This window comes from Hemitrygon akajei, chromosome 3 (assembly GCF_048418815.1).
Source record: "Hemitrygon akajei chromosome 3, sHemAka1.3, whole genome shotgun sequence".
Taxonomy (NCBI): Eukaryota; Metazoa; Chordata; class Chondrichthyes; order Myliobatiformes; family Dasyatidae; genus Hemitrygon; species Hemitrygon akajei.
In genome coordinates, this window is record NC_133126.1 from 75,601,113 (window position 1) to 75,628,115 (window position 27,003).

At 40.7% G+C, this 27,003-nt stretch overlaps 1 protein-coding gene across 4 annotated transcripts in view; it reads right to left on the reverse strand.

Annotated features, from left to right (window-relative positions):
* Positions 1–12,698: 12,698 nt before the first annotated feature.
* The window catches only part of gpr176 (G protein-coupled receptor 176), a 60,970-nt gene continuing 46,665 nt past the window's right edge, over positions 12,699–27,003 (reverse strand). The window contains exon 3 of one of the 4 annotated variants that reach the window (XM_073040140.1): positions 12,699–16,157. In XM_073040140.1, the coding sequence (XP_072896241.1) occupies positions 15,032–16,157 (1,126 nt within the window). In that variant the 3' untranslated portion in view covers positions 12,699–15,031. The remainder of the gene's footprint in view (positions 16,158–27,003) is intronic. The other 3 variants (XM_073040141.1, XM_073040142.1, XM_073040139.1) reach the window with 3 other exon arrangements.

Genomic DNA, 27,003 nt, shown 5'->3' on the forward strand with positions numbered 1-27,003 from the left:
GACAAGACTAGGAAACAGGGCATGGGCTATGACTTGGACTTGGACACAAAATGGAACCTCCTCGGAGCCTTGGACTGGAGCACAGGAACACTGAGCCTTGGACTGGAGCACAGGAACACTGAGCCTTGGACTGGAGCACAGGAACACTGAGCCTTGGACTGGAGCACAGGAACACTGAGCCTTGGACTGGAGCACAGGAACACAGAACACAGAGCCAGGGCCCCTCCTTGGGAACAGGACATAGGGCCAGAACCATACATGGACACTAAACACAGGGACACAAAGAGACAGTTCCAAGCTCAACAATAAATAGTTCCTTCTGTTGGTGTGGCAAGGCTCCGGTCTCACTCCAGCAGCTGAACTTGGTGGCAATACAGGCGAGGTTGCCAGCAGGGCTACAGAGGTGGGTAACCGGCAGGGCTACAGGCCAGGCTTCAGAGGGAAGGAAGGGAACAGTCCAGCCTCAGGGTAATGGCAAAGATGGCCTGACTTACCCAATGGAGGCAAGGTCAGGAAGGGACAGATCCCACTATAGGGTAACAGCAAGAACAGCCTGACTTACCCCACAGAGGCAAGGACCAGATACCAACAAGACAAACCAGCACCCACAGTCAATCCCAGGGCCACTTATATTCCAGCCCCAAGATAAGAATCAGGTGCCTATTATTAAGCCCAACTGAAACAAGGGACAGCCAGAAGACCCGGAGTCCGGAGTCCACGGACCGGACTGTGAACCAGAACGGACCGGACCATGACAGAAAGTTATAAGCCAGTGAGCCTGTCATCAGTTATGAGTAAATCATTGAAATGCATTACCAAGGACAGGATATATACAGTAAGTATTTTGATAGACAGGGCATAATTAGGGATAGTCAGCCTGGCTTTGTGTGTGGTAGATCACATCTAACCACTCCTGTAGAGATTTTTGAGGAGGTTATGAGGAACAAAAGGCAATGGACATTATCAACATTGACTTTAGCAAAGTCTCACATGGAAAGTTGGTCCAACTGATTGACATTCAGGATGAAGTCGTAAACTAGACTCATGATTGGCTTAACAAGAGAAGACAGAGAGGGAAAGTAGGTGGTTGCCTTTCTGACTGGAGCCCTGTAACTAGTGGTGTGCCGCAAGGATCAGTGCTGGGTCTGCTGTTGTTTGTCATCTCTATAAATTATTTAGGTGATAATGTGGTAATCTGGATAAGCAAATTATTGGATGACACCAAGATTGGGGGAGTAGTGGACAGCAAGGAAGGTTATCAAAGCTTGCAGTGTGAGCTGAACCAGCTGGTAAAATAGGCTGAGAATTATAGATGAAATTTAATGCAGGCAAGTGTGAGGAGTTGCACTTTGGGAGGGAAAAACAGAGTAGGATTTACACAGTGAAGGGATCTAGGAATGCAGATCCATAATTCCTCGTCAGTGACATCACCGGTAGATATGAGTTGCAAAAAGAGCTTTTGGCACATTGCCCTTCGTAAATCAAGCTACTAATTCCAGGAGTTATGATGTTATGTTGAATATTTATAAGACTTTGATGAGGACAAACTTGGAGTATTGTGTGGAATTCTGGTACCTACTGTACCTACAGGAAAGATACCAATAAACCTGAAAGAATGTAGAGAAAGCTTACAAGGATGTTCTAGCATCATTGATTTACAGAGTCATACAGCATGGAAGTCAGCCCTTTGGCTCAACTAGTCCGAGCAGACCAAGTTCATTATCGACCTTTCCAATCCATGTACCTGCCCAAGCACCTTTTAAATGTTAATGTACCTGCCTCAACCACTTCCAATGGCCGCGTGTTCTATATACTGACCACACTCAGCTCCCACTAAAGCTCTTAGACCTACAGTTGTCCTCAAGTGTTGCTGGGGCTTTAGGTCTTAAGTTATAGAGAAAGATTCAATAGCAATGCACACAAAATGCTGGAGGAACATAGTGAGCCAGGCAGCATCTTTGGAAAAGAGTAAACAGTCCATATTTTGGGCTGAGACCTTTCATCAGGACTGGAAAGAAAGGGGAGAAGTCAGAGTAAAAAGGTGGAGGGAGTGAGGAAGTACTAGGTGGTAGGTGAAACCATGACAGTGGGGAGGGGTGAAGTAAAGAGCTGGGAAGCTGATTGGTAAAAAAGATAAAGGGCTGGAGAAGAGGGAATCTGTTAGGAGAAGACATAAGACCATGGAAGATAGGGAAGAGGGAGGAACACCAGAGGGAGGTGATGGGCAAGTAAAGAGATAAGGTGAGAGAGGGATACAGGAATGGGGAATGGTGGAAGGGGGGAACCAATTACCAGAAGTTCAAGAAATCGATGTTCATGCCATCAGGTTGGAGGCTAACCAGATGGAATATGAGGTGTTGCTCCTCCAATCCGAGTGTGGCCTCATCAGGGTAGTAGAGGAGGCTATGGACTGACATGTCGGAATGGGAATGGGAAGTAGAATTGAAATCGGTGGACACTGGAAGATCCCACTTTTTGTGGCAGGCGGACCAATGGTGCTCAGCAAAGCAGTCTCCTAATCTCTGTCAGTCTCACTAATATACAAGAAGCCACAACAGGAGCACCAGGTCCAGTAATTGACCCCAACAAACTCACAGGTGAAGTCTCACCTCACCTGGAAAGACTATTTAGGGTCCTAAATGGTAGTGAAGGAGGAGATGTAGGGGCAGGTATAGCACTTGCTCCACTTGCAAGGATAAGTACCAGGAGAGAGATCAGTGGTTAGGGCCAATTGAACAAGGGAGTCATATAGGGAGCAATCCCTGCAGAAAGCAGAATGTGGTGGGGCAGGATGTGCTTGGTGGTGGGATCCCATTGGAGATGGCGGAAGTCACAGAGAATTATGTGCTGGACACAAAGGCTAGTGGGGTACAGGTCTGGATTTTATTCCAGGGAATGAAGGGAGATTGTATAGAAGTATACAAAATTATGAAGTGTATAGATAAACTGAATGCATGTAGGCTTTTCCCCTGATGTGGGTTAAGACTACAATTAGAGTTCATAAGTTTTGGATGAATGGAGAAATATTTGAGGGGAACCTCTTTTCTCTGAGTGTAGTACCAGTGTAGAACAAGCTACCAGTGAAAGTTGTGGATGTGGGTTTAATTGCAACATTTAAGAGAAGTTTGGATACAGTCCAGGTACAGGTAATTGGGATTAGGGATAAAAGCAGGTTGGTGTGAACTAGATGGGCTGAAGGGCCTGTTTCTGTGCTGTGTTACGTACCCTGTAACTGGGTGTCTTAACAGCAAAGATAGAAGTGTCCATTGGAGTCTGGTACTATTTTCAAAACAGTGTTTATTAGTAAAATATACAAATCAATATCAACAATGCAAATATACAGATAATACACGTTAGCAATAACTAAACCTAAAAGTGTGGGTATAATAATAATCAATAATAAGCAAGCTCTATCGATGTCTAGGGGATAATGAATTGTCATATGTGAATATAAAGTTCAGTTCAGTTCATACAGGCTGAGGTAGTTGTTGGTCGATGTGTTGTAATTGTTGGAGAGAGAGAGAGAGATCAAACAGTGACAGCCAGTCAAACCTTCCTTTACGATCTTCATCCGTCGATGTGTTGTTGTGGCCATTCAGGTATGACCCCTCTGTCCTTTAGCTAGACCATTCTTCTATGGTGGACTCATCACCCAGGCAAGGGTGGACACACACACAAGCCCCCACCGGCCTCGCTATAAACACTGAGTTAAAATTGACCGATCCTTCGTTCGGTCTCCGATGCCCCCACACTTTTTCGTGGGTTCCAACATTTAAACAGTACTCACTAGTGTGTCTCTTGGTGCGTCTCCTGGTGTGTCTGAGGGGTGTCTCCCCAGACCTCACTTTTATCCCTACTTACGGGGTCTCAGGTGTCAATCAGTTTTGAATGGCTTAGCCCATCAAACCAGCCCACTCCGGCTGTCCACTGAGGAATTTTAATGAACAGAATAGTACCAAGTAAACAGCCCTCTCCGGAGCCGTGAGTCTTGCAGGAGTCATAATATGGTCTCTCTCCCCCGGTGTTATCTCGCCCTTGTCTGAAGCAAATGTTCCAGTACCAATATGTTTTGTTCCATCTCTTTCTCTCTCATTAACAGCCTGGCAACAGTAACGGTTTGTAATTCTCCCAGAGGAGGGGGACATGGGCAACCTTGCACCCTTCTGCCCATCAGAGCTGTTCATCCTTCGTAACAGCCCCATCCTTCTAGGAATTTTCACCAAAGGGGAAAATTAACTAGTACAGCGTTTTACAGGATTAGCAAAAAAAATACAGAAGTGTTCTTAACTATAAAGCAATACAGATATACCTTCACTTAGCATCTAGATAAACGGTCAGCGATTACATTGTCACTTCCTTTAATATATTGTATCTTAATACCTTGTATCTTAATAAATTCCTGTAGCATCAGACTCCAATTTAATAAGCACCTATTTCTACTTTCCATGTTAGCCAACAAATACCAAGGGTTGTGATCTTAGCTTAGATGTATATTACAAAATGTGAACTAATACAGGTGTGATTATACTGTGGTACATTACAGAAGTTTGTGCAGATACTAATCTCTATTTTACTTTTAAACTTAACATTCAATCTTCCATGATGTTGTCTTTATTATTTACATGCTTTGTCAAAATCCCTCAAAACCAGATCCTGTTATTTAAAGTGGCATCTTGTCAACCTTTGCCCCTTTTCCATTTAACTCTCGTGTGGTTAGCTTGCTCACCAGTGTGGAATAGGCTTTCACATACTCCTTTCATAGGAGTTATCTTATCACCAATGTTTTCCAAACTTAGCCCATTTTCTGAACTTCCACACAATTCTTTATTTTTGAGCAAGTCATTAATTTTATCTTCAGGACCCTTCATTCTATTAGTTTTCAGTTTAACATCTGCAAGTGATCCCTCTTTGTCAAAACAGCATTTTTGATTCTGTCCCTCCAAATCACATCCTTGAATAACATCAGCAAGTTGTTTACCTTTAAATTCCAAAACAAACTGTAATTGCTTCACAGGCACCTTGTTAACAAGCCATTGTTCCTTCAACCTGGTTACTGCTTCTAAAACCAATTTAGACTTTAAATTTTCTTTATTCAATTTAGGATCAACACCTTTCCCTTCTCCTTCAATAATATTCACATCACCACCTTTCATCTCCTTGCTAACTTTTAACACACCTTCTAACACAAACAACTGAAAATTCTCACTCTCCACTGGTACCAAGGTTAACCCTTTCTTCACTGAACCAAGTCCATCTGACCCAAAAGGACTGCATTCCTTTTCAACTAAATCAGATACCTCAGACTTTTCCTGAGTTTCATTACTAGGTTCAGTACCATGTGCATCCACATCTTGAACACACTCAAACGGGACATCTACCTCTTCCAGGCTTTCCATACCAGTCCCTTTTTCAAATTCTAAGTTCCCCTGATCCTCCCAGTTACTCTCTGGGCAACTCCCATTCGGAGTAAGCTCAACCCTGTGGGTTTAAACAACTTCACCTGCTAACCCAGCAGACTCCTTCAAGGTAATGGCATCCTTTTCATCTAGGACTGTCCTTATATCATTATCGGGAACACATTTCAATTTTTCAACTTCTTCGAACAGTTCTGTCAAGCCAGATAGATCATCCATGTCCAACCCTGGACCTTCTAACTGCCTTATCTATTTCTCATCTTTACTCTGTGCCTCCATAAATTCTCTCTTGGCTAAGGGTAGGTCTACCTCCTCTCCTTTACTCTCTTCCACCTCCCTATTCTCTGCTTTGCCATCCCCTAACCCCTCTTGGTACAGGGTCGGTAAAAACATCTCAGCCAAATCAACACTGGACTCATTTAAATTGTCCTCTTTCTCAGCCGCCTTTCTCGACATGCTGCGAGTGATCGCACATGCGGGATAGATCTTAGAATCCAGGGGCGGGTCCTCAGCCCTCACAGGCTTGCTCGTTAATTTCACTGCTGAACACACGTCACCACCTGCTAAATCATTACCAAGAAGGATGTCCACTCCATCTCTCGGTAATTCTGACCGCACCCCTACTTCGACTGGTCCAGATACCAGGTCACATTTTTAAATAATCCCATGCAAAGGCACAGCTTCTGTCCCTTTTCCTATACCTCTTAAAACTACCTCTCCAGTCTCAGGACCAAAATCTAGCACCTTACTTAGGATCAATGACTGAACGGTCCCAGTATCTCTCCAGATTCTCACTGGAACTGGGGTCTCTCCTTCTTTCACAAACACTGTCCCTTCCGAAATAAATTTCTCACGCCCCTCTCGTACTCTATCTACCTTTGCCTTCCTCGTCGATTTGCTAATCGACTCAATACACCCTGTAGGGACTGCCGTTTTCCCTTTCCCTGTCTCCTTCTTCGGAGCAAAGCACTTAGATGCAATATGACCAACCTTTCCACATTTATAACAGGTCAAGCCAGGAACCTTCCTGCCAGCCTGCTTGTCTACCTCCTTACCTTAACCACTAGCTCCCGGCTTATTCTCTACCTTAGCCGGTGGATTTTCTCTACCGTCCCTACTGCCTTTCTGATAACTCTTATTCGAAGAAAACCTTGACTTGTGGGTTAGGGCATTTTCATCTGCGAACCTGGAAAATTCCGATATGGACTTATTCGGCTTCTTGTTCAGATACATCCTGATATTATCCGAAACACAACCTTTAAATTCCTCAATCAGAATTAACTCTCTGAAATGATGGAAATCCTTTTCTGCAGCACACCAGCAATCCACGAGCACACCCTTTTCATAGGCAAACTCTGCATACATCTGATTCCACAGTTTCTTTAAATCTCTGAACTTTTGTCTATATGCCTCAGGTACCAACTCATAGATCCGAAGGATAGCCTCTTTTACTTGCTCATAATCCTCCGACTCGTTCATGGACAACGCCGCATATGCCCGTTGAGCCTTACTTTTTAACACACTTTGTAACAACGCCACCCACTGATCTCTGGGCCACTTCTGATTCACTGCCACCTTTTCAAAATGCAAGAAGTAACTATCAACATCTGTCTCCTCAAACGGAGGTACTAACCTAAACTCTCTACTAACATTAAACTTCTCCTCTCTTGAGCCTTCCTCTCGGCCTTTTCCCTGTTGCTTTACCCTCTCTATTTCCAGCTCATGTTGCCTCTCTTTCTCTTCTGCTTCCAGCTGTTTTAACCTAAGTTCATGCTCCCTCTGTCTCTCTTTCTCCTTTAGCTGGAGCTCATACTCCCTTTTCTTCTGTTCCGCGTCCAACCTTAATTTTTCCAACTCTAACGGAACCACCCCAACAACTGGTTTCTTTTCAGGGAACAGATCCAATGCATCAGGTGTGAACACATCCTTGGATATATAATACTGGGCTATGGCCCTCTGTATCTCCCACTTTTCCATTGACGACTTCACCTCTGTGAGATTTAATCGTTTCGCAATATTCATCAATTCAGCCTTCCTGGCAACTTCTAATGCCCCCCCAGTCGGGTCTTTTAAAAATTTGACAATGTCCATCTCTGCTGGTTTCCCGTCTGGTTACCCACGCAACCAGATCAAATAATGGACTTATAGCCTGATTCACTGCCCCCCCCCCCCAATTTGGTATCAAATCTCGAGACGAGGCCCCAATTTGTTACGTACCCCGTAACTGGGTGTCTTAACAGCAAAGATAGAAGTGTCCATTGGAGTCTGGTACTATTTTCAAAACAGTGTTTATTAGTAAAATATACAAATCAATATCAACAATGCAAATATACAGATAATACACGTTAGCAATAACTAAACCTAAAAGTGTGGGTATAATAATAATCAATAATAAACAAGCTCTATCGATGTCTAGGGGATAATGAATTGTCATATGTGAATATAAAGTTCAGTTCAGTTCATGCAGGCTGAGGTAGTTGTTGGTCGATGTGTTGTAATTGTTGGAGAGAGAGAGAGAGAGATCAAACAGTGACAGCCAGTCAAACCTTCCTTTACGATCTTCATCCGTCGATGTGTTGTTGTGGCCATTCAGGTATGACCCCTCTGTCCTTTAGCTAGACCGTTCTTCTATGGTGGACTCATCACCCAGGCAAGGGTGGACACACACACAAGCCCCCACCGGCCTCGTATAAACACTGAGTTAAAATTGACCGATCCTTCGTTCGGTCTCCAATGCCCCCACACTTTTTCGTGGGTTCCAACATTTAAACCATACTCACTAGTGTGTCTCTTGGTGCGTCTCCTGGTGTGTCTGAGGGGTGTCTCCCCAGACCTCACTTTTATCCCTACTTACGGGGTCTCAGGTGTCAATCAGTTTTGAATGGCTTAGCCCATCAAACCAGCCCACTCCGGCTGTCCACTGAGGAATTTTAATGAACAGAATAGTACTAAGTAAACAGCCCTCTCCGGAGCCGTGAGTCTTACAGGAGTCATAATATGGTCTCTCTCCCCCGGTGTTATCTCGCCCTTGTCTGAAGCAAATGTTCCAGTACCAATATGTTTTGTTCCATCTCTTTCTCTCTCATTAACAGCCTGGTAACAGTAACAGTTTGTAATTCTCCCAGAGGAGGGGGACATGGGCAACCTTGCACCCTTCTGCCCATCAGAGCTGTTCATCCTTCGTAACAGCTGTAATATTTCATGACTACATAGGATTAGTGCAAATGGGTGATTGACAATCAGTATGGACATAATGGGCTGAAGTGATCATTGCCATGATGAATCACTCTTTTACTCCATACCAATAAAGTTTTAAAGTATTGAGAAAAATACATTTTTATTCAAATCATATATCAAATGTTTATTGTAGCACAGGACTACAACAAAAATGATGAGAGTTACCAGTTGACTCACCAGGTAAAACAGGACAAAGAAAGTCATTGCAACAGCGTTAACAAGCAGGAGGCAATTGGAGCTAAAACCTGCTAGTGTTACACAGGGGCGACGGAGCAGAACCCTAGTGCGGGACACTGGCACGTCGACTCAGTTGGGGAGGCTGACGTAGACCTGAACATAGAGCAGGAAACCACAGGGATCTTGGCAAGGAGGTGGGATTCACAGGGACTCTCTAGAAACTAGAGCTGAACTTAGAACTAGCCATTCTAATCAGAACAGGGAACAAAGTATCACACAAGAATTGACCAATGAACTAGCAACCTGTGATGGAGTTGTCCTCGTATTTATTTCCCAGTCTCTGATGAAAGCCAGGTGTACGATTATTGGGTAACTAGCAGCAATTGACTGAAATTGGGGCATGATCAGGGAGAGAGAAGTGTTAAAGGGGAACAGCCAACCAGAACCATGACAGCTAGAATTAATATAAATTTTCTGTAGTTCGTGCAGCACCTGTGTGATAAGAAGCAGTTAATGTTTCAGATCTGAGACTCTTCGTCAAAACTAGGAAAAAGAGAAAAAACAGTTTTAAGCTGCTGAGAAGGTGAGGAAGGATGGGAAGAATGAAGAAATATCTTAGATAGGGAAGGCCAAATGACATAAGCCTATTATACTTCTTTTCCTGTGCTGTGTTGCAAATAACAGTGCTATGGGACAGGCCCGGTAGGCCAAACTACACTAATCAAAAGAGAAAAACTGAGCTAAAATTATGACAGGCAGAATTTGTCAGTAAAGATACAGACAGAAAGAAAAAGTCAATTATGTATAGTTGGAGAATTTTATATTGAGTTCAGAGTACTGATCATGCCAGGACAGAGGACATGGTAGTATTCCCAAACCTGCATTGGTTCTTGCTATAACAATGCAGGAGATCACTGCTTGATTAGAGTGGGAGTGGGATATTAAGCAAGCAAACCTGACTGCAGGTTCTTTGCAAAGAGATATCACGATCTCTGCAGTTCAGTAAAGGAGAAACTATATCAAGGCTTCCTCTATGTCTATCATCCACTGTGCTTTAATTTGTCATTGGTCTTGAATGGGGCAATTTATACAACATTTTAATGATGCTTAAACAAAATCTACTGTCCTATCTTCAGTAACTTTTTCCTCGGTTAATGTTTTATTCTTTGTATCTTTATAAAATATTTCAGTATTACCTTTTATGTTGCCTCCTGATCTTTCTTATAAATATAATTTATGATTTTCTTCAGTTTTTCTTGCACATTTTTGCAAATAAACTTATATCTCTGCTGTTATTACAAACAAGGAAAATGAACCTGATTCATTTTAAATGCAACTTTGCCATTCATTAAGGGAGTTCCACCTTTGGACATCTTTCCTTCACCTTTGTAGGAGTGTGTCTAGTCTATACACATTCTTTTTTTTCTTAAAATCCTCCAATTACTGACTTACTGTTTTACCTGCCAATCAACCTGAGCTAAATTCCAATTCAGCTCACTGAAATATCTAAATTAATGATTGTTCAAGGAAACATTAGAAGCAGAGATTTTCCTTCAGTGGGGCCACTGGTGTCTTTGAGATGTGGATGTTCATTTTTCCCTATTGCTAAAGGCAGTGAAAACTTGTTGGTTCTCCAAAGACAATGAAATAAATACAAAGTCCACAGTGTAATTAATAAACTGCATGTTTTTTAGACCTAAAAGCAATCATAATGAAGTATTTTAACTTGTAATCTTTGAAACATAGCTACAAATCAAATACAACACGACCAGAGAAAAATGATACAGGCTAAAAAATATCCAAAATGGAACCCAATAAAAAATTGTTAGCACACTCTTCTTATGTTTAAATGGGATTTTTCAATTAATGACAGGGAAACAGAGATCTAACGTTCTGGCAGAACAAAAAGTCACTGTGCTTGTAATATTAAGTTAAAATTATAATTTAATTTGATACATATTTAAAAGCTTATGGAAATTTGCTGACCAGTGTACATTAAAGTGTAAAAAATATAATGTTTCTATTACTAATTTTTTGGGAAATACAGCTTGCAGATTACTGCCTAAAATCTGGCTGGATGCATTCTTTGAGATAAGTAACAGTGACACATTCTAGAACTAAGTTACTGATGAATGCTATTGTAAATACAGTGCAGTTGGACAATTTAGTAAGTCACCCTTTTCATGACATAATGATTTGAAAGTTAAGAAGCTCTCAAAACCAGCACAAATCATCAATAAGGAAAATGTTATGATTCATTGCCCTTAATTCAGAACTTGATGAAGAAAAGCACAATGACTTAAATGAGCTTCAATACTTAAAGCACACTTTTTTTTTCCTGTTTATCTTAATGCAACAAAGTTGAAATGCAATGAATGGACCTTGGTCCAACAAGATTATCTGGAGAGGCATCATTTTATTTCCAAGCAGTTTTTGTTCTTGAAATTTAATATTTGGCTCCACTTTGGCAATTTACATCCTTTCTTATGCTGGCTTTGGTCACTTTAAACTTCTTGTAGGTTTCTTCCTTCTTAAGTGAATACTCTTCCTCAGAATAAAACTAATTGAAAAATTAGCATTAGAACATTAAACAGAATTTATGTGACAAGAATAAAAATTAAACTTCTTCAAACACCTTTACTTCCTTCAACCAAAATCAACTGTAATCAGTAAGAATTCAAACGCATTCTGCAGTTTACCTTCAGAACAAATGTCTCTTTATTACAAGCTGTTGTCAGCAGGAGAGCCACTCATATTGGAACAAATGCTCCCCAATCTATAGCTTTCATTATTCTTATACTTCCTATATACTTCCACCCCTCATCCGCCACCATCCTAGCCTGGCATGTGCTGTGTATACCACAGTGTGACGTAACCCCTTTGCAGTGTCAAGCTTCAGTGCCTATGTGGTAGTGAGCTTTCAAGTTTCAGTGCTTTGTGTTCTACGTGAGTGTGAGCAGTTCTACTTTTACCTAATATGTACAAAGGCAAGATGCTATCCTGGAGTTTATGGGATTGTTTTTAGGTTGGCAGCCAGGCACATTTACTACAGTTGATTTTAACCTGCAGTTTGTGGCTTGGTCTGGTTTGACCTGCTGCAGACTTTAACTGCCTGGTACTATCGCTGTAGTGTACTCCCTTATCTCTCTATGACATAATCATTCCCCTTCTATCTCGCTGCTGTGCTGCAGAACCAAAAAAAATCACTGTTCCTTACTTCACAGCACATATTGGATTGGAAATTCTGTTGCCTGGACTTGGCACACACTTACCCTTGGGGCACACCGTCTCACCCAGAATGGTCCTTGGCACGGTCTCCTGTGGGAGGCCATAATCCAGCTGAATGGTGTGGTACAGCAAAACTCAAGATGCCTGGGTGCAAGTGATCAGCTTTGCCTGCAGTATGTCTTTGAAAGTTGGTGAAGCCCCATCCCAGACTCACCACCTACCAGTGAGATTCAATGTTGATGGATTTCCCTAATGTCACAAATATTCTACTGTACCGGGGCGTGATTAAACACCTACAATTAAAAAATAAAGTTGCTTAAATATGAAGACACTGGTAGGGGTGCACACATAATAATTAAATTAACTGAACTGACTCAAAGAAAATTCAAACAGGAATATACACCCAAAAATTTCAATGTGGTTGCTGTTCTTGCTCCAGGCTCAGAGGGAAGATGTTTCTTGGCTGAGGATCTGAGAAACATATCTTCACAGTACGACTATAGGTATTATCCAGGTATCCAGGATTTGGGACCAGCATTGTGGAAGGCTGCACTCCAGTTTGCCCCTGGGATTTCCAGGTTTCTGACCAACTGTGCACTCAGATCTGTCAGCTTTAAGCAGATGAACTTCCCTATTATTTCATTAGAATGATGATGGAATTTCTTTAGCATTAATGCATATATTGACAAACAGAATGTTTTCAAGCAAAAACGAGCCATAATCCCTATGGTAAAATTCAATAAAATATTTTTTTAAATGGACTTGACAAAAATAAAATACAATTTGCATACTGTTTCCCAAACATTGCCCCTCTCAACCCTCCCCAAACACCCCAGGGGATTCATGACTAGTAAGTTTATCTGTAATTATTAAAATGAAATTATTTTAATAAAATTAACCAATCCATTCTGATCAATTTTGCATACGTATTAAAGAGTGGAGTTTGGAGTTCAATTCTGGCCTCATCTAAAAGGAATCTGTCCATCATCTCAGTGGAATGCATGGCTGTTTTCCGGGTCATCCTGTTTCCTCCCACAGTCCAAAGACATACAGGGTAGGTTAATTTGATCATTATAAGTTGTCCTATGATTAGGTTACAGTTAAATCACAGTTGTATGGGTTTGCAAGGCAGTGTAGCTCGAAGGGCAGGAAGGACATATCCTATACTGTATCTCCAAGCAATTTTTTCCCTATTTAGCATGCCAACAAAACAATTTGACCCAAAATTTCTCAAAAGGCAATGGAATTCTATTCCCCAGCATGGATATGATGGACTAAAGAGCCTGTTTCTGTTCCGTATAGCTCTGTGATTCTAAAGCCGCTTCCCACTGATGCTCTCCTGTGATTATGATGAAGTTTTAGACATTAGAATCCTACTACACTTCATAAAGGAACTCAACCTCTTCCTATTTCTTTCCAGTGTTCATAAAGCAATTTTCCCATAAAACCTTTTACAATCCCAACTTTTCCTCATTTGTATTTATCTTCCTTCCTTTTTTATCCACAAACTACATCTCCACTGTTTCATACTTCCTGTTTCAGGTGGAATTAATTCTGAACCGTCACAAGATTATGAATTCCCAAATATGAAAATATGCAGTCATACAGCTTAATAAACTTAGTTCATGCCTGCAAGTCAATCGCTTCAAGGAAATGAAATAAAAATAAAATTGTTTTAACATTTAAAACACAATTAAACTACAAACAACTTAAACTATGATGCACAAATTTTTCCTTTATATTATCTTATAATAAAAGTAACAGCCACATAATGTTATGGGAGTGTTTATACACAGAGTAGTCAATCAAAATACACCTACCAAATAGACAAACAACTAGTGATAGTATTTTTTTACTAATTGAAAGTAGTGAGCTGGTCAATGCAGTTCAAACTATTCTTTCTTTTTGATCACATGAACAATAATATATGTACATACCAGACAGAAACATCATACCATAGACTATTTTATGTGTGTTTTGGAAAGTGCAGAGAAAATATAAAGGTTTAGTCTATACAGCATCAATGCAATTGGGGGTCTGATCATGTATTGGTTCTATTATTGGACCATTAATCCACAGACCTGGGTTCATTTTGCAGACTGTACAAGTTAAAATCCCATCTTGGCAGTTTAAGAATCAGAATTCAATTTCAAAAGAAATAGAAATTTTAAAAATATTTCAATAATTGTGACCATGAAACTTGCAGCTCCCATCTGACCCATGTGTGACCTCACTCCCAAATCACTAAGGATAAGTTTTATCTGCACTCTGAGATCTCTCAGAATACATTGAGTTGTATCAAGGAGATAAAAATGCAATGCCCAGTGCCATATTATCAGGCCACACAGGAATAGCTAATAAATTTCAAACATACAGCAATGCCCTTATTCCAAGAGTACATTTTAAAGACTGATATGATGGCTTGAGAAGTGATACTAATTAATTAGTGGAAGAATCTCATCCTTCGGTCCCAGATGAAACTGAATGACTATAAAAGAGTGTGGCATTCTGGCTGAATTTGATACTGTAGTACAAGAATCTACAGGATGGCAATAAAGCAGGGCTGATTAAGTCATCCAGAAAAACTGATACTTTCACCTTCAGATTCAAATACAGATGAATATCAATTTTAAGTAAGATTAAGCAATCCTATACAAAGTAAATAAGAAAATAAATAACTTCTCACTTTTGAATGTCAATGCATTAAAGTATTTCCCACTCACTCTTCCATGTCAAAATATGAACTGTTTGCAATTCAAATGGTAAAACAAGGAAGTTCAAATGCAAATCCTTCTGATGATTGGCCACGAGAGCACTGCTAATTGAAGAATGAGTCTGTAGCTTGTACTTCATTTGCTTTAAAAATAGTTTGACATACAATATTGTGCAGACAGTGCTATGTTACTATGTGCTATAGAAACTGATAGGACTGTGTTTTCAAAACATTCTTCACTCTTACTAACTAAATCAAAAGATTAAGAATCCACTTTGGGAAAGATGCTGACTTTATTGTTCCTGCTAATCTTCCGCTCTGCTTTGAACTTTGGTTGCTTTTCAGCTGTTTGAATCAGTTCTTCTGGTGTGTTACCCAAGGGGGGCAAGAGCCTTTTCTTGCTGTTACGTGTCTCGGAGAGCCACTGTGGAGGAAGTTCGAATGGGCCAAAGCCAAACTGCATTTCATACTTGTCAGAGACTGCATCTGAATCTGGAGGTGCTGCTGTTGCTCCTGGCACTGCACCCGGATCGTTGTTAATGTGTGGAGTAACTTTGGTCTCTAAAGATTGCTCCACCTCCAAACTGGCAGTAGGTATTTCTTTCTGCTGGCATTCACTAGATGCTAGCGACTTAATCTCATTTACATCCTCCTCCTCCTCATCTGAAGGTTTGAAAATCTGCTGCTGTCCAATATGGAACATCTCAAGCAACTGACTGCCTGATCGAACCCCAGGCTCAAGTGTGGCATCGCTGATGGCACCAGAGTTTATGATGTTCCGTCTACTGTACCTGCGATGGAGCTGAATCATGGTCCCCACTAAGCACTTCCGGACAGACTTATTGACAGTCAGGAAGAGTAATGGGTTAGTGAGCAGAGAAACTTTGGGCAACCAGATGGCTGTCAGCATCAAAAAGACAGAAATGTCGGTGATATTAAAAATGATTCGATAAATCACAAAGACCACATAAGGAACACTGCAAACAATAAATATCAGCACCATAGAGAGCAGCATTGCATGCAGTTCAGCCTCCCGCTGGGAAACATACGGAATTGAAATTATGTTCTGTGGAGTTCGTAATGCAGCAATAATTACTTTCTTCTTCTGGCTGGCACTGAGAGCTCTACGAATCAGAATCATCACCAAGAACACCATGGCTATTGGCAGAATCACGGTGGTGACGTGATATACAATTACGTAAGTCAGGTGTCCAGAAGAATGGTTCCACGAGCTGCTGCATGTAGACATGGCATAGACGTCTGAGACACTAGTCACTGCGAAAACTGGAGCACTGGCTAATACTGCATGAATCCAGATGTAGATCACCAAGTCCCTGGACTTTGTATCAGAGATCTTCCTCTCTAAAGGATATAAGACAGAGTAGTACCTGTAATTTAAAAAAAAAGTGTGAATGCACAAGTCACCCTTGCTCACTCTCTCTACATTTAGAACATTACAGTACAGTACAGGCCATTCAGGTTACAAATTTGGTGGCATAAGATTCTTCCCAGATGCTTTCTTGATTATTTTGTGCTCTTCCTTATCCTGATTTTCTGCAGCATTATTTACTAATCCCTTACTTTTTCGTAATATTATACAGAACTTTCATGACTTCCTCCCAGCTAGGTTGCTGAACTCATTTGTCTTGTGCTAATTGTTACTATTATCTCTAAAATACTTTATTCTTATTCTGTGACTAACGCGTCAACAAACCCACCAAACTAGATTCACCAGATCTGTTCTTTCAACATTACACACCCTTTGGCAGCTCTTTCTGCTCTTATTTCCAATCAAGTTGGTTCCCTTCATTAAAAATAATACCAATATCAAATCCCTTTTGAAAATAAATCATTCAACTTGGTCTTTGAAAATTTATCTTGAAATTAACTGAATTATTTATTTTGTGACATAAAGTAGGTTTATCCAGGGGTTACCAAATTTTTTTATATGGCATGGAGTAATACTACTAAGCAAGGGGTCCAGGTAGGGAGCTGCTACTTTAATAGAATCTTAATTCCACCCAAACATATATCATTCTTTACAGTTCTAAAAAGCCATGAGCCTTATAACTTCATAAAATCTTAATATAAATTATGTCATCTTGATATCCCCAAAAGTTTCATTTTGTATTCCTTTTTTCATGTTTTATTACTCTTTTGTTTCTTCTACTAGTATTCCATCATTCCTCGTTAGCTGTACTTCCATAATTAATTGAATGTCAATCCCTTCACTATAATCTTAATTCTCTAACAACGATGGCTGTAATATTTGGTCTGGAGGTTTAAACTAAAGTGACAGAGAGATGAAAACCTACTAGGGAGGCATGGGCAGTGGAAATTATGATTGAGACAAAGTACAGGAAGGAGAAAAACTGTAACCGAAGACAGAGCAATCAAGGATGAAAAATAAACAGGATTACTGATGCACCATCAATAACTCTCGGAGACGGGAGGCAAACGATAGGCTTTTATTAGCTGCAAGAGACCACAATTAGCAGTAAGAGACCACCACACAACATCTTGGAGACTGAGGGAGGAGCAGTGCCTCTAACCGCCTTTATACCGGGGTCTGTGGGAGGAGCCACAGGAGCAGTCAGCAGAGGGGCGTGTCCAGACAGGTATATGTAGTTCACCACAATTACAATGCAAAATAATACTAAGATGACCAAGAAAGTCAAAGCTAAAAGCTGTGCTCTTAATGTATAGAATGTTTGTAGTAAAGTGGATGGATTAATAATGCAAATGGATATGCAGTAAAAGGGTATGAAATAATTGGATTTATGGAGACATGATAGCAGGAGGATCAAGGATGCGAACTGAATGTTTAGGAATATTCAATACTCAGGGAAGAAGGGCATAAAGTAAAGCATGTGGAATTGTGTCAATGATTAAAGATAAGATTAACATAACAGAAAGAAAGGATATCAGTTCATATAATGTGGTATCTATAAGGGTTGAGCTAAGAAATACCAAGGATAGAAAAAGTTAGTGGGAAATATATACTGTATAGACCCTAAAACAGTACTGAGATATTAGGAGTAGCATTAAGCAAGAAATGTACATGCAATAAAACTACTACTGTAATCATGGATGTTTATAGAGGTCGTAGCCTCATTTTAGTTCACATTTCAGTCCTAAGTAGCACCCTAAAGTAGTGAAATTTAAGACTATTTAAGACTGAAATGAGGAGCAAGGCTTTTGTCAAAAGAATGGTGAATCTGTGGAACTCCCCACTACAGAAGGAAGTTGAGGCCTATCTGTTGAATATATCATAGAAGGAGTTAGACACTGTATAGTACTAAAGACGAAAGAGTATCAAGTGAAATGTGGAGAAAACAGGAGAATGAATTTGGATAATTAGCCAAGATCATACTGAATGGTAAAGCAGGCTTGGATAGCTGAATGATTTATACCATCTCTAGTTTCCTTGTTTCTAATTTGCTTTCAGAAATACCACCTTGTCCACATCAGCCCCCAATCCCCAGGCTGTTATTTGGTCTTTTTTTCTGAGAACAATTTTGCATCATAAATCTTTGTCCAACAGCTTTCACCCATTCTCATGTTCCTGGTCAAAAGCTAATCCTTGGTAATTATGTTATGTTCCCTCTTTTTAATCCTAATAATGATTTTGTATACATTATGTTATTGATTATGATTACTTTTTGGAAAATATTATTTAATGCCTGTCTCATTACCCATTAACAAATCTAGTATGACCTTCCTTCTTGTTGGTCTGGACTATATTGTTGGCATATTTGTCCCCATTTTCTTGAAGTCTTTCTATATTCAATATATATGCTGGTTACTATTGTTAATTCATTATGGCCTTCATGCTTGAAAAAAAAAGAATTATTCATTACTTTGAATCTAATAATTAACTGCACAAGAGATTATTTTAGGACTACAATTTAAAGTTAAACAGAGATATTGTTTAAAAAATGAAGTTGTGCCAAGTCTGCACAGTTCTGGTGAGGCAATAAGACAAAGGCCAACTCATTAGCTGCAAATAACTACATACCAAATGCAAATTATTCAATTAAATTTGTTGCTTTCATTCTTGTGCTGATTAATTGTTCCTCTTCAAAATTTATATGAGAAGTGTTAATCAAAGGCTGAATTATGCCAAAACTGCAAGACACCATGATGGGAAAGCATGGTTAACCCTGTGGAAATGTAAAGATATATCAATTCAGAACTGATTTTGACTCTCCAAGTGTAACCTCTGTGGAGACAGATTGGTTTTGATAGATAACTGTTGAATAGAGCCAATTATTCCAAATGATGGAAAGGCTTCCTCAGCAATAAAAAACATCATCAAAATAACTTCAGGATGACAACAAATGTGGTCTCTATATAACTTTAGAATATTTTAACTTTTGTTCTTAAAACAAGAGGTCTGTTATACAAGCTGCTCTTGAACTGCATTAAAATACTCGTATGTATATAAAAATGTTCCCAGGCTTACCATCAAACCATATATAAACAGCATCTAAATTAAAACCTGCAAATTATTTAAAAGGAGCATTTATAAGAATGTTGTTCATTGCCACTGAAGTAAGGATCCAAACAGGAAAGTTGCATTTATAATGAAAAAGTTCTCTATATTAGACAACAATACTTTATGATCTTTGAACTCTTTATATTTGAACCCTTATCTCTGGAAAACCACCATGAAGACTGATGAGAATGTGGATCATTTGGAGAGGTTGGCTGGAAGTGAGCTGGAGAAATATACGGATATGAGTGAGTAAGTGTGGGAAAACGAGAATTAAAAGACCTAAGAGTTCCTTCTTTTGCGAAAGGCGGCACTTGCAGAAATTTAAAACCTTTATTGTATTGAAGTGAGTAAATTGAAGTATTACTAAAGCATATTATAAAGAATTTAATTAAAACTCAGAAAACTGAAACTATAGCAACGTAAGTTTGCAGAAGGAAAGGAAGTAACATGGCACATTTTTATTGATAAGAAGAACTAAAGTGAGTGGAGGCTAGTTGTTTGAATTGCAGCTGGATCAATTATCTGCGCAGGAAGCTCAAAACTGCAATGGGCCTTATCGATTTGCCACTCACAGTCCGACTTTTAAATGGAAGCATGTCCCATATGTCCCTGCAAGTGTTGTGTATTCGGAAGTTCCAGAATGGCAGATGGTAAAGAATCTGCAACTATATTTCAGGTGGAGTCTACTTGGCAGTGAAGCTTAGGCTCACAGAAATTTCCAAACATTATGCTGGGTAATTTTCAGGGATCAGATCAGAACCAAATTAAATGTCTGGCTTCATGCACATCTAATGGTTTAAGCAAACCATAACTTGCATGTGTGTACTTTCACTTGCCCAAGCTTTAAACCTTCAAATCCACTCTCTAACCTAACCACTCTCCAAGTGTGTCTCCTCATTTAAGATGTTCTTGAAAGTCGTGTTTCCTTGACCAGTTTTTAACCATCTGTACTATTAATACTCCATGTACCTTTGCATATTTACCAGAACTTTTCCAACTATTCCACTGGGTTTCTCTGTCTCTATGGAGCATGCAGGACTCCTTCAATACGAAAATGACATCACTGGTTGTGATTTCAATGTGCAAAGCTGGCCTTTACCTGTCTTGTGCTCTAGCTTTGCTTCTGGCCTAACAATATCTGAAATGCCCTCATTACAGCAGCATTGGCAGGACAATAATTCTGGACTGGCATTCCTTACATCATAGAGCATAGAATGGTACAGCACAATACAGTCCATTCGACCCACAATGTCATGCCAACCTTTTATCCTGCGCTAAAATCAATCTAATGTTTCCTGCATAATCCTCAAATTTTCTTACATCTATGTACCTATCTAAGAGTCTCTTAAATGTCCCTCATATCGCTACTACCACCCCTGGCAGTACGTTCCACACTCCCACCACTCACTGTGCAAAGAACCTACCTCAGACATTCTCTTATACTTTCCTCCAATCATCTTAAAATTATGCCCTCTCATATTAGCTATCTCCATCCTCGGAAAAAGGTGCTGGCTGCCAACTCTATCAATCCCTCATCATCTTATACACCACCACATCTTTCATCTTCTTTCATCCCAAAGAGAAAACCCCAGCTTGCTTAAACTTGCCTCATAAAGCAAGCTCTCTAATCCAGGCAGCATCCTAGTAAATCTCCTCTATCTCCTCTCTAAAGTTTCCAACATCCTTTATATAATGAGCCGACCAGAACTGAACACAATACTCCAAGTTTAGTCTAACCAGAGTTTTATAAATCTGCATCATTACCTCGCAGCTCTCAAACTCAATGCCCCCTGACTAATTAAGACCGACACATCATTCACCTTCTTAACCACCCTATCAAATTGTGTGGCAACTTTGAAAGATCTACAGACATGGACCCTAGATCCTGCTGTTCATCCATACTGTTAAGAATCCTATCATTAACCCTGTACTCTGCCTTCAGGTTTGACTTTCTAAAGAATACCATATCACAGTTTTCCATATTCAACTCCACCTGCCACTTACTTCTCGCCCTAGCTCACTTCCTATCAATGTCCCATTGTAACCTATGACAACCTTCTACATTGTCCACAGCACCACTAACCTTCATGTCACCTGCAAACTTACCAACTTATCCTTGCACTTCCTCATCCAAGTTATTGATAAAAATCATAAATAGCAAGGATCCCAGGAAATATCCCTGTGGAACACCACTGACCACAGACCACCAGGCAGAACACGCTCCACCTGCTATCACCCTCTGCCTTCTGTGGGCAAGCCAATACTGAATCCATGCAGCCAAATTTCCCTGAATCTCATGACCCCTGACTCTCTGAATGGGCCTACCATGGGGAACCTTGTCAAATGCCTTACAAAAATCCACGTACACCACACCCACTGGCCTATCTCCACCAACTTGTTTTGTCATTCCCTCTGGGAATTCAATCAGGCTTGTGAGACACAACTTGCCCTTCACAAAGACGTGCTGACTATCCCTAATTGGACTATGCTTCTCCAAATGCTCATGAATCCTTTCTCTAAGAATCCTCACCAGTAACTTGCCCACCACTGATATAAGACTCATTGATCTATTATTCACCGAATTATCCCTATTATCTTTTTTGAACAAAGGAACAACATTTGCCACCTTCCAATCTACTGGTACTACTTTTGTGGCCAGTGAAGGCTCAAACACCATCACCAAAGCTGCGGCAATCTCTTCCTTCACTTCCTGTAGTAACCTGAGGTATATTCCGTATGGCTCCAGGGACATACCTATCCTAATGCTTTTCAATAGTTCTAAGAAATGCTCTTTCTTAATGTCGACATGTTTCAGTATTTCAGCCTGTTTGATGCTATCCACACATCCGTGAATGTCCGTCTCACTGGTAAATACTGAAGCAAAGTATTCATTAAGAACCTCCCCTACTAACTCCAACCCCAGGAACATGCTTCCCCTTCTATCACTGCTTGGTCTTACCCTCACTCTAGTCATCCTCCTATTCTTCACATACATGTAGGAAGCCTTAGAATTTTCTTTAATCCTACTCACCAAGGCCTTCTCATATCCTATTCCAGCTTTCCCAAGTCCTTTGTTAGGCTCCTTCCGGGGCTACCTTGTAACTCTCTAGAGCCCTATTTGATCCTTGCTTCCTAAACCTTAAGTAAGCTTCTTTCTTACACTTGACAAGATGTTCCATGTCTTTTGTCAACCATGGTTCCTTCACCCTGCAATCTTGACCCTGCCTTATTGGACAAACCTATCCAAAACTCCATGCAAGTGCTCCCTGAACAAACTCCACATTTCTGCTGTACATTTTCCTGAGTGCATCTGTTCCTAATTTATGCTCCCAGGTTCCTGCCTAATAGCATCATAATTCTCTCTCTCCCATTTAAATACTTTCCCATACCAGGTGCTCCTATTCCTCTCCAAGGCTAAAGTAAAGGTCAGGGAGTTGTGGTCACTGTCTCTGACATCTTGCCCACTGAGAGATCTGCTACCTGACCTGGTTCATTGCCTATCACCAGATCAGTATGGCCTCTTCTCTTTTTGACATGTCTATGTATTGTGTCAGGAATCCTTCCTGGACACACCTACCAAATTCTACCCATTTAAACCTTTTGCACTACAGAATTGCCAATCAATATTAGGGAAATTAAAGTTACCCATGACAATATTCCTGTTGTTTTTGCACCTTTCCAAAATCAGCCTCCCAATCTGTGTCTCAGTGTCTCGGTTGCTATGAGGTGTCTATAGAATACTCCCAATAGTGTGATTGCTCCCTTCCTGTTTCTGACCTCCACCCACACTGACTCAGTATTCAAACCCTCCAACATGGCTTCCCTTTCTACAGCTATGATACTATTCCTGATTAGCAAATCTACTCCCCACTTCTTTTACCTCTCTCTCCCTGACCCACTTGAAACATCTAAAACACAGAACATCCAGCAGCCATTGGTACACTTGTGATAGTCAAGTCCCTGTAATGACCACAACATCATAGTTCCATGTATAGATCCATGCCCAAAGTTCATCACCCTTGTTCCTGATACCTCTTACATTAAAGTAGACATATTTCAATCCATCCACCTCCATTTGTGCCTTATCCACTGCCTATTCTTGAAGTGTTGGGTATGCTGGGTTTAAACTGGAGTTTGAGACTGGTATATGTATTGCCAAAGGAAACGTACATATAAGCAATCAGTGGACATTACTGGAGCTTGGTAGGAGGTGAAAGACAAAGAAATCAGGTTGGGAGTAATAACGTGAATTAAAGTGACATGAAACTGGAAGCTCAGAGGGTGTCCTTGTGAATTGAACAGTGATATACAGCAAAATGATAAATTGTGATACACAAAAATACTTCTACAAATAAACTTGATGTTGCTACAAGGCCAGACCATCTTTGTAATGCCTTTACAGTCTTTATTAAATGAGTAAGCTACCTCAAAGCTCAATTCTAATGATGAGTCTCCATTGCATTTATTGCTTTTCAAAAAACAAATCATAAAATATAACTGATAAGAAATTACACAATGGGGAATGCATAAAATTGCAAACTGCTGGCTTTACAAAAAAATGCAATTCAAGCAATGCAAAGCCATTGGTAAAATTCTAACTTAGGAGTGGGATTCCACAATACAATGTTATAAAAGACACTTGTTGTACTCTTAAATTCCTGCTACAATTAAGAAATCAGACATAAAGAACAACATTAATTTGGTGATTTATGTTACATTGATCAGAATTTGTAGATTATTTGATTGCAATTAGCCTGTATGACTTAAGGGAGAGTAAGTGCCACTTTACCGCCCCACCTGGTCACCTTTTTTTCAGGTGCCACTGCTGAAGTATCCAGATGTGTTCAGCCCAGCAGATATCATAGGTAACAGTGGAGAAGCCACATGACAGTGCTCCTTTGCAGATCCCACTTTACCTTCTGATAAGTGACATTGATGCCATTACTCATGTACAGGACAAGGACCGAGGCATCCTGAACGTAAACAGCAGCAGCTGCAACATCCTGCAGCTGACTCGCAGTAAAAAGTGTTGGTTACTTCATCCCAAGCTTCCTAGTACAGTTTTCTCCATCTTGTCAGATGCAGATGTAAAAGCTTGTAGTTCATCATTGTGTGTCAGCTAAATTCACAAATCAATGATTTTCCCATCAATACCATTTAAATATGAAAGAGTAAATAAATGTAGTTCATCCTTGCATGGGTATAAAACTGTTGTGGCTTCCTCATTAAAACCAGTTACAGAGTGGATCTAGTTAATATTCCTCAAAATGTGACCTAAATCCTACATGGTGGGGTTAAAATTAGAATTGACCTTTAAATATATGGAAATAACAGAGAGCTACCAATGAAAGTGACCTCAAAGCTATCAGGTTTGTGTAAAGTCCCAAATCATTAACTAATGTCCTTGATAAAACAAGACTTGATCCTCCTTTGTCTGGTTTTAATTGCCCACTGATATGGTTGAGCTGTCTCAAATCAAACTACAAATGATTAGGACCCCAAACCTTCCGGGTGAGATAACACTTCACCTGCAAATCTGCTGGGGTAAGCTACTATACCTGCTGCTCTCTGTGCGACCTCCTCTGCATCAGTGATACTCAACATAGAATCATTTCGTCAAGCAACTTTGCACCATCACAAAAGGCAGGATTACCTGGTGGGAAATATACTTTGCATTTCCATTCCAACATGTGTGTCCTTGGCCTCCTTTACTATCACAATGAAGCCGTGCTTAGATTGGAGGAACAACAGCTCACATTCCGTCAGGTAACCTCCAACCTGATGGCATGAACATCAATTTCTCTAAATTCCAGTAATTTCCCACCCTCCCTTTCTCTCTTTTTCCATTCCCCATTCTGGTTCCTCTTTCACCCTTCCTCTTCTCAATGTCAGTGGTTCTGACTTATGTACATTTCTCCCAATTCCGTCACCTAAAGCCTCCAGAATTCACTAAAATGGGCATTGTGAAATTGTCTGGCACTCGGTCAAGCTACCCGGCTTGGGTCTTGTGTTCCATGGGTGGAGGAACAGCAGGTGCTTCTGGCTCATCCAAAGGTCCATTGACATGCTGTGAGGCCAGGGGCATGGCAGTGGGGTACTCCAAATCTTAGAAACGTAGAAACATTGAAAACCTACAGCACAATACAGGCCCTTCGGCCCACAAAGTTGTGCCGAACATGTCCTTACCTTAGAACTAACTAGGCTTACCCATAGCCCTCTATTTTTCTAAGCTCCATGTACCCATCCAGAAGTCTCCTAAAAAACCCTATCGTTTCCGCCTCCACCACCACCGCTGGCAGCCCATTCCATGTACTCACCACTCTCTGCGTAAAAACATACTTACCCCTGAGATCTCCTCTGTACCTACTTCCAAGCACCTTAAAACTATGCCCTCTTGTGCTAGCCACTTCAGCCCTGGGAAGAAGCCTCTGACTATCCACACAATCAATGCCTCTCATTACCTTGTACATCTCTATGGGGTCACCTCTCATCATCTTGGTGGGATGATTTAAAGTGATCTATTTAAATATGTTCAGGATTACCCCCTCTTATCTATTTTCTCCACATTCCAAAACATGGAACTGGCCATTGTAAGGGGGACTAAGGGAATGTCGGTGTGTGTCATGGCGGATGTAAATAAACGAGGTGGAATGTAAGTCAACCGGAATCCAAGAGTATGCCACGACAGGAGGTAAAAATAGGTGAAAAGGATTTGAATTTACTGAGGATGGTGGGTTGCGTGAATGAGGTCACTGGAGAAAAGTACTGGGAGATACAAAACAGCTTCTCTATTCCACAAGACAAGGTACAGCAGGCATTATACAGTGGGACTTTCGGTCAAAAGGTCAGGCTGGCCTAACGTGGGCTCGATATTTCGTGCCAAACATCAAAGACCAATTCTAGGATTACAATGTATGGACAATGCTTTCTTTGAGACTATGTACAACCTTCACACCTCCTGTTTTACATCCACACCACAGACATCCAAATGAATTTTAATCAGCATTGCCTGGTCTGGGATTCACAGCTTTTAGGAACCCATTGTTCAGAGCTGCACTCCAAATTAAATCCACAATACATTTTCAGATGTGAAGACTGGTAGTCAAAGTCTATTGTCAAATGTATGTGAGCTAAACCCAAAAATTGCTCTAATAAGTTGGAACACTGTTGAGAGGCCAACCAGGTGGTCGTGGCATCGGGAATGAAATCCCTGGCACTCATAATGCATGCCCATATACCAACTCTGCCACAGGCAACTGCAGGTTCTCCTTTGCAGCAGTTCTAAGCTCTAGTAGGACCCATGGGAGCCAATCATACCAACACTCATCAGTCAGGGAAGCCCTCAGAGCAGCCTTCAAGAAGCAGTGAAACTGTTCACATAGACCATTGGACTACAGGTGATACACTGATGATACCCCATTCCTGATGAAGGGTCTCGGCCCGAAATGTTGGCTGCTCTTTTCTCACAGATGCTGCCTGTCCTGCTGAGTTCTTCCAGCATTGTGTACGTATTAGGTGATACACTGTGGTGTGATGTAGCCTAACACCAAGGTTCTGGGCCACCACAGCCCAGAGGTCTGAAATAAATTGGGGACCGCAGTCAGAAGAAGTATCAGATGGGGGGCCAAACCAAGCAACCCAAGTACTGATGAACACCTGAGTCACGTCTGCAGCCATCGTCAGTGCTGGAGGGATGACCTCTAGCCACCTGAGGGTACGGTCTGTTACGTGCCCGT